At 30.6% G+C, this 8,972-nt stretch overlaps 1 protein-coding gene across 1 annotated transcript; it reads left to right on the top strand.

The window, feature by feature from the left end:
- The first annotated feature begins 4,842 nt into the window (after positions 1 to 4,842).
- Positions 4,843 to 8,702, top strand: LOC144574825 (serine/threonine-protein kinase STY13-like). The gene is made up of 6 exons (XM_078324901.1): positions 4,843 to 5,613; positions 6,121 to 6,253; positions 6,600 to 6,795; positions 7,001 to 7,125; positions 7,481 to 7,639; positions 8,245 to 8,702. The coding sequence occupies exons 1-6, from the start codon at positions 5,390 to 5,392 to the stop codon at positions 8,533 to 8,535; spliced, it is 1,128 nt and encodes a 375-aa protein (XP_078181027.1). The 5' UTR covers positions 4,843 to 5,389; the 3' UTR covers positions 8,536 to 8,702.
- Positions 8,703 to 8,972: the final 270 nt, after the last annotated feature.

The raw sequence follows: 8,972 nt of genomic DNA, 5'->3' as shown, positions 1-8,972 counted from the left end.
TTTCACTATAATGCAAAATTAAAATTTAACTATGAAAAATTGACAGTCTTTTAGAGTAATACATTCACAAAAAAAGATAGTCATTTAAATTAGAGTCCATTTTGTACAAGATTAAATATAGCAAAATCAACGGTACAAGTTAATCAAAATGAATTGTTGATTTTCAGGTTCTTCATTTTTTATAAGACAATCTCCGAATTTTTATTGTTGATGTGTATATGTTACTTTAAATAAAATAAGATCAATGTTAATTTTTTAATTGGAATTTTGAATTATTAATGAAAACAAAAAAGAAATTATGATCATACAAAGAGGTATACAAAATCATCCTCTTAATTATAATTACAGATATTTATAGTTTTTGCAGATGCTTTTACTTATAATTGCTTGATCATTAGATTAAACATTATTTTTAGCTGCTAGGACGTCGGCATTTATCGCCGATTTTTTGTATCCGTAGCATTTATAAGAAGACTGGATTCGGAACCAAATTCGGTTTGGTTCAAATAAAAAAACTAAATAAGCATGTAATTGGAAAAAATAAAAAACAATGGCTGTTTTTATTTTTTTTATTATGGCAGCTGATTTATTCTTTGAAAAGGTAACAGTTCTTGGGTGAAAATGTAGTACCTGGCAAGCGTTATTTTGCGGACAATGAAGTATTGTCTTTTATGTTTTTGCAGCTTTTTCTAAATAAATATGGGTTTGAGGATGATTAGACAATTGCAACAAGATTATTTTTAAAATAAAATTTTGAAATTGACCGTGGGATACTCGTTTGATCACAAAAAATGAAAATTGTCTATGTAGTTATTCAATTTTAAAATAAAAATATAAAAATATTAAGATCGACCTCTTTGATGGAAAAAAAAAGTTCCTAAGATATTTTATTTTTATAATTCTAAGAATTTAAGTTCTACCGATTTTTAGCTTCAAAAAATATATTTCTTGTATTTTTAATAGTCTATAAATTTATACCACATGCTATAAATTTATCATTATAGCAAATTATTTAGTTTTATGTGGAAATTAAATATGATTTTTTTATAAAGTACTTTTATATCTCATTATATATAAGTATTTAAATACTAGCAGACAGACTAGTTGATCCATTTATCTGTCCAGTAAACTATTGATTTGGAGCTTTACTGAGCTATCCCGTTCTAATAACATTTTGCTTTTGAACTCACTGTTCTGATAAGAAAACAAATTTGCTGGAATCCATGGGGATTTCAGGGTCTCTAAAATTTCCAATCCAACCATCTATATATTTCGTGATTTGTGCATAAAATTATGTCTGCTTTGAAATTTGTGTATAGAAAAACTTAAATGGTTGTGTTTGAAATTTCAGGTCCTGAAATCCTCAAGGATTTGCAGATTTAATTTCTACTTATTACATTGATAGCTAGTGTTTTGACTATGAATATTTTTTTTTATGATTTGATGCTATATGTTTATTTTCTTAATAAAAATGCTACAAAAAAAAATCAGTATTTATGGACACAAACTTCATACAACAGAAATTAATTTCTGGAACTTGTAATAAACAAGGCTTTTTAATTTGTTCAAAAACAAGTTTTGAAATTTGAACTACCGTCTAGGCGTCCACTGGTGAAAACTATTTCGTCGTTTACTTCTAAAACACAAAACTTGACTTTGCAACAAATCTAGTCAATATTTGTAAAGAGACGTAGAAATGATGTCAAGAGCATTTAATAAATGCAGGAAAAAATAATTTAATATTCTCAGCAAAGTTCACGTTCCTTGTGGTCATTTTGACTTGCAGATAAAACCTCACCTTGGATAAGCTCAAGATTTGCAATTAATTCATCTCTATTTCTTCTTAGGACTGGAGAAAACCATTCACATTTTCACCCTAATCAGCAAGTTTTTTTTTTTTTTTTTTTTGTATTTTAGAAAACAAAACTACTTTCTAATTCTTACGTTGACAAATTCTAATTTTTAACCAATGTGACAATTTCTTATTAATTTTTACAATTGAAGATGCTTTAAGTTAATTTATATTATTTTCAGTGTTCTAAATATCGCGCTATAGCATTTTTGGACCCTAAACGCTAAGCTATGACATTAAAACGCGCTATTTGAGTTACGAACGCTATAGCACATAACGTGTAGTACAAATAGCGCGTGATATGCAACATGAGTTGTTTTTTTTTTCTTTTCAATTTATATGGGCTTTAAATAAAGGCTCAGATTGAATTTGAACTGTGATTTTTTTTTTTGCAATTGACGTACTAACATTTATATTAAACTATTAATTATTAAATGAGAGATCCATCAAACAAAATCAAATAAAGAAGCTACAGCGCGCTATGTAACATGAGCTGTTTTTTTTTCTTTTCAATTTATATGGGCTTTAAATAAAGGCTCAGATTGAATATATATTAAGATATTTCTTGAAGTAACAAAATGATACTTACTATATGGTAGTTTGATATTTTGAATAAATTAAAATAGTTAATTATGCAATGATGTCTAGGTTATTTTGAAATTTAAATAGAAAAAAGATAGATTATGTCATGATGCTGAATATATTTTGAATAAAAAAAGATGCTGAATATATTAGTATTACTATGGATATTTTGAGTTGTAATTTGAACTTTGTATTGGTACAATATGAATATTATAATTTTTTAATCAATTTGATGTTATTTATTGTTCTATGAGACTTATATAATGTTGATATTTAGTACAAATATATGATATAATTTTTATAAAAATAAAAAATGCTATGTAGCATAGCTTTCGCTATAGCGACGCTATTGAATATAGTTTTTTTTGCAGGTTTCTCGCTATGACGCGATAAACGCTATTTAGAACCTTGATTATTTTTATGATACTTGTATTAAATTTCATTTTAATTTCACTGATGTAGATATTTTATCTGTACGTAATGAAAAAAAATCACATTTCTAGGTATATTAATATATTTAAAAATTGGAAAAGGCTAGTCTTAAAAGAATTAAGATGAGTTTAAGCTGCAGAGATCCATTACCTTTGTACAATGGAGAAATTCTAAGATTTTGCCCTTTAAATATTTTAATTGAGACAGAAACCACCCACCTATTGGACCTACTAATCAGACTTGATCTGACCGCTGATGTACTTCCACCGGGTCCCACAAACCAGACTTGACTGGATCCGGTTTCAATTATGCTCGTAGATCCTCGGAACGTACCTTGCCCATTCAGGTACGTTTCACTGCTTAATTTTTTTTTGATATAATATTAATTTGTAGGTATTGGATTTGTAAAATTGCTAAAAAAAAAAAAAAAATATCCTGCCAATTGTAAGGATATATGTAAAATGTTGTTTTATTATTACTTAAAAAAAAACTCTGTAGAAATTGTGTTTTCAATTGTTACTAAATTTTTAACAAAAAAAGGAATTAATTCCATAATTTTAATTGTTTACTAAATTTTTAAGTTTTTTTTTTATTGGTAATGAACCAAAATATTTATTTTACCATCTTAAATAATAAAAAGAACCCATTAACTCTTTTGTGTCAAAATATCATGGACGTCATTTGATATGGTCACCCAAAATGGGCTGGTCGTCATTTGAAACGACAACCCCATTAGTTTGAGAAAAAAAGAAAAAGAAAATTGGGTTGTTATTTGAAATAGCAACGTGCTCGTTTTGGATCACCATTTCAAATGGCGACCAAGATATTTTTTAAATTCTGAAAAAAATAGATTAATGGTTTCTTTTTAAGATTATAAAATTTAAAATCTCAGAGAAATAAATTATATTCTTAATTACAAGCCGTAGTTAAATTTTATATAAAATAAGTGTTTAATCTTTTAACAAAAATATTTCTAAAGAAATCTATGTAATAACATGGTTTTTATTTAACCTCTTATTATGCAAAAAGTTTCTAAAATTTTCAAGTGGGCACCTTTTCAAACTCCTTCAAAAGTACATCTAGATATTTCTGACATGTAACAAAATAAAAGGTTTCTATAACGTGAACAAGACTATATATTTTTCCAAACATCTTGATTTTTTTTCAAAACCGCTAAATGTTTCAACTGTCTTGATTTTTTTTCAAAATAAAATGTGGACATAAGAAGATTTTTACAAATATTTTATCTCGATCAAAATGTAGCTATGAAGTGTACATTAACGCTATGGACCAGGTCTTGGTAGTACAACCTTTTTACACAGATCCGCTCTTTAATTCTCACGTGAGTAACGCGCACGCGCCCGGTTCACAGTAATAAACGCGTTCTAAACTTTTCATCCGTACCCAAGAAAAGTAAAATATATTAATTTGATTTTCATAATTATACCCTCCAATATTTAGGTTTTCATTGCTTTCTTTTTGTTTTATTTGGTTTTTAAGACAAATTGAAATTTTAAATATAATTTAAGAATCTAATATTCTATTGTATTATTTCAAAGTGTAACTAATAATTTCATTATTGCATCTTTCTAAATATTTTTGAATTGTGTGATGTTAGTCTTCTATATTTTATCTAATATCATTCACATAACAACCTCTAACAAACAGTTAAAATTGTCATATATGGAAGTATGATGTTTTCAATGGCCATCATACCAAATTTGGTCCGATACTCATTCTAAACCATCTGATCCGCATAAAAGTTTGTGTACAAGTGTACAACTAAATTTAAACTGCTAAATTGAACACACAAATCTCAAAGGAATTAAATGGTCCTTGCCGAACATCAAACCGGATCCCTTTGCTCTCATAAAATACATTCCTGAAGAAATTAAATGATATCATCAAATTTGGAGGTTACGAAGGAAAATTACCAATCTTAATAAAATAAAAAAAATAGTTCCGTCGCATCCGGCAGATCGCCGATGAAGTCCACAAACATCCCTTGATTTTCTCCTCGGGTCCCACCCACTATTCCACGTGTCCTTATCCTATTGGCTCCTTCATTTTCGTGTGGAACCCACCCCTCTGTTTCGTTTAGTACGGTCGCCGCCATGACGAAATACCAATTCTAGTTAAAAAGAAAAGAAAATTAGAAAGAGGGAAAGAAAAGAGAAACGAGCTCAGCTCACATATAATAGAGAGAGTGTGTGTGTGTGGAGGTTGGAGCTAGGGTTTGGGTTGATTTCTAAGTTATCCTTTGTTGAAATTCAATATGTGGAAGTAAATTTTGTTAGATATTTGCTGTGTTGATTGATTAGGTGCAGGAGGGAGCTTGATTCTAGTAATAGTTAGACCAAAAGAAGCACGCTTTATACTTCGTTTGATTCCAATTCTTATTTTGTGAATTTATCTCTGCTCAGATGGATACAGTGTGTTCAACTAGACTTCCCAGCTTGCTGGTTTTGTGAAGTAAGAATTTTTTTTTTCTTTTGATGAGAGCTAGCGCCCCTTGATAAAGCCATGAGCTGTGTTGAGAGTGGCGAATTAGGGAGAAACGAATCAAAAGCTGTCGCCTTGGATGAATCAATCAAACTAGGGAGGAGGTCTTTTGCGAGAAACAATGGGAGTGTTGTATCAGTTTCAGGCCCGCTTGATATAGACGAAAAATTGTTGATCGATCCAAAGTTACTCTTTGTTGGATCGAAGATTGGAGAAGGAGCTCATGGCAAGGTCTATCAGGGGAAGTAAGTTCAAATTGTATTGTTATATAATAATCCTTCCTTTTAGATAGATTAGATTATTACTTAAGCTTTGTTTAGTTGCCTTTCTTATCTTAAGGATTTTTTTTTTTTTTTTTTCCATTTAATTCTGTTGTATTATCTTTGTTGGGGTGGGAAGTGGGGAACGTTCAGCTCTGTACAAATTTTAGATATAAAAAGTATTATCTAAAGTTAAGTTTTGTTATACAAAATTTGTTAAATTTGTTCATCAGAAAGAAAATTGGTGAATTTTAGAAGCACAAGGTAGGTTTTTTTGTCAGTCGAGTGTTTTGAAAGTTAATTTCTGCTGAATCAAATTAATATTTGCATTAAGTTGGTCATCTATTAAATCATTGACGTTTTTACTTCTTCTAATTTTAGTTATTATATGATCGTTGGATGCTATTTTTGATATCAACCATCAGATCGACTATTGCTTTCAATGACTTTCTTTTCTGTAACCTAGTATGTATATATTCTCTTTCAAATTAGGTATAGAGATCAAATTGTGGCAATAAAAGTTGTAAATGGAGGCAGTACGACAGATGAGAAGGAAGTATTTGAAGAACGGTTCATTCGAGAAGTGAACATGATGTCAAAAGTGAAGCATGAGAACCTTGTCAAAGTAGGCCCATTGCTTGACATTTTATAAATTATATTACTAAATTATACCGTACAAAATTTGTTGGTCAAAATGTCTCATAACTTCCAAATGATCTGTACTTGTTATAAATAATTATGTATTGTATAAAATTAGTTAGTATATAGATTGTACTTATTTTGCGGATAGAAAAAATAATTGAAGTGCCAATTCGTCAAGATTCAAATTGATTTAAATATGATATATAATTTGACAATCTATTGCCTTTTTCTTCTTTTGTGAAATTGATTAAAGCATAGAACAGAGAACTAATACCAAAAACCATTTGATTAATTGCCGACTACCAATTTATTATTTCTCATTTTTGAAGTTTATTGGAGCATGCAAGCACCCAATAATGGTGATTGCCACTGAATTACTGCCGGGGATGTCGCTTAAGAAGTACTTGAGCAGTATTAAGCCTCAGCAATTGGATATTGGCACAGCTGTCAGCTATGCATTGGATATTGCTCGTGCGATGGATTGTTTACATGCGAATGGAATTATTCATAGAGACTTAAAACCTGGTAAGAATTCGCTTGCTAACGGAATTAAATTTGTGAATGTGCTTGAATTTGCATGCTACTGAATCCCAGTTTATGCTTGGTCTGGAAATTGGAATATTGTTTTTTCCCTCTAGATTTGATTATTCTTATAATGGTACAGAATTGGAAGAATTTGTGTTATTTTTGTTATCTATAGAAACTGACTGGAATTAATTAAATTTTGCAGATAACCTATTGCTAACAGCAAATAAGAAGCAAGTAAAGCTAACTGATTTTGGACTCGCAAGAGAAGAAACTGTGAATGAAATGATGACAGCTGAAACTGGAACTTATCGGTGGATGGCACCTGAGGTGAGATGTGTAATGACGCGAACTAGTAATTGTTTCCTTTATTATGATCAAAAGTGATTTATATAATTGACTATGACTGGAATGTAGCAACTGGATGCGACTTTTATTGGATTTTTAAATTAAATTTGGTAACCATGGAGAAAAGGTTGGAACATAATGTTCCAGAGCAAACCCTACTTGTATCAGATATGTTATTTACCAACCTACATATGCTGTTACAGACTTGACAGCTGAGATTACAAAAATGTTATTCATCAGTGCGGTTAATTATGTTGATTATTTATTTACTTCGTTTTAAAGTAAGAATTGTATCCAGAGTAGATTTTATTCATCTAACATATTGTGATTACTATAGTTGTACAGCACAGTAACTCTAAGGCGTGGAGAAAAAAAACATTACACAAATAAGGTGGATGTGTATAGCTTTGGTATAGTTCTGTGGGAATTATTGACAAATAAGATGCCGTTTGAAGGCATGTCAAACCTCCAGGCTGCCTATGCTGCTGCTTTTAAGGTTATTTCTTTTTTTCATTTTGTCCTTTTTGAGTTTTTTAATTTCAGTGGCAATGATATTTTTCTTGTTGAGTGAGGCTACAGTACTATGCATAGCGCATATTGGTCCGTACTATAGATTAATTTATTCATTTTCAAAGTCCAAACAATCAATCTAAACTGTTCAATGTGATTTTCATATGAAAAATGTACTTGTAGATCAAATTTTACATTTTTCTGAATATTTTTGCTATTTTTTAGATAGGTAGACAAACGGACCAATCTGTGCTATGCAAAATACCATAGCCTCACTGTTTCTTGTTTGACTTATTCTTAATTCATGATTGGTTATTGTGGGGTCAAAGATGGGCCCTTTGATCTGAATTGCATGACAAAACACCCATTTAACCGCATCAGTAACATTTTTTTAGTCAAATATTTTTTTGCTTTGATTTTTAATGCCAATAGGTTAAAGGGGTTAAATCTATAATTGGGCCAACATATAATAATTATATTGGCTCGAGGACTGAAGTAGCCTAAATATTGGTATCTAAAATGAGTAAGATTTCTACACTTGAGCTTTTCCTGTTGTCATCTAAAATTATATTTATTCTTTCATTATATTAGCAAATGAGACCTCCACTACCAAATGACACACCGCCCGAACTGGTATTCATAGTGCAATCATGCTGGGTTGAAGACCCAAATACAAGGCCGTGCTTCAACCAAATTGTACGAATGCTCGATTCATTTCTATGCACATTGCCGTCTCCACCAAAGTGCACAGATACTGAGGCAATAGGTTTGGCAAGTAGGAGTACTAGTACTATCATATCAGCCACGTCAGCACGAGCTGGGGGGAGGAAGCTTTCTTTTATCCGTCAGCTATTTGCAGCCAAGAAGGAGGCGAATGTGTAGTGCGCATGTGATCTTTTGCGACTTGTTTTGTTGTAAAGCTAATAGTAGCAAAAAATAGTTGACATGTAACATGTAACATGTAACATTTGATATATGAAAGAGGTCTGATGATATGTAATGTAAGGATGAAACAAGTGCATTTTATATATAGGCGATCTCTTTTCTTATTTTGGTTGGTGTTTTCTTCCTAGCAGGTAGCATAGGAAATCCCAGAAGCAAACGGTTCTCACGTCTAGTATCATGTACCGGGTTTGGTACATGGTAGTGTACTGTAATTAAGTTTAAGATTAGTAAATCTAGTTTGATGAAATAGAGAGAACCATGGAAGTTCGTAAAAGATCCAGTTTCGTTTTTTATTTAGGTATAATACTTATGAGCAGGATTCAAATGCCTCAATTGCATTGCACATTCTTATCTTTGTTTTCAAAGTTTAAACT

Source organism: Carex rostrata, chromosome 23 (genome assembly GCF_964058835.1).
Source record: "Carex rostrata chromosome 23, lpCarRost1.2, whole genome shotgun sequence".
In the NCBI taxonomy this organism is placed as follows: domain Eukaryota; kingdom Viridiplantae; phylum Streptophyta; class Magnoliopsida; order Poales; family Cyperaceae; genus Carex; species Carex rostrata.
Note: the sequence above shows the minus strand (reverse complement) of the source record. Positions and strands in the feature narration are given on the sequence as shown.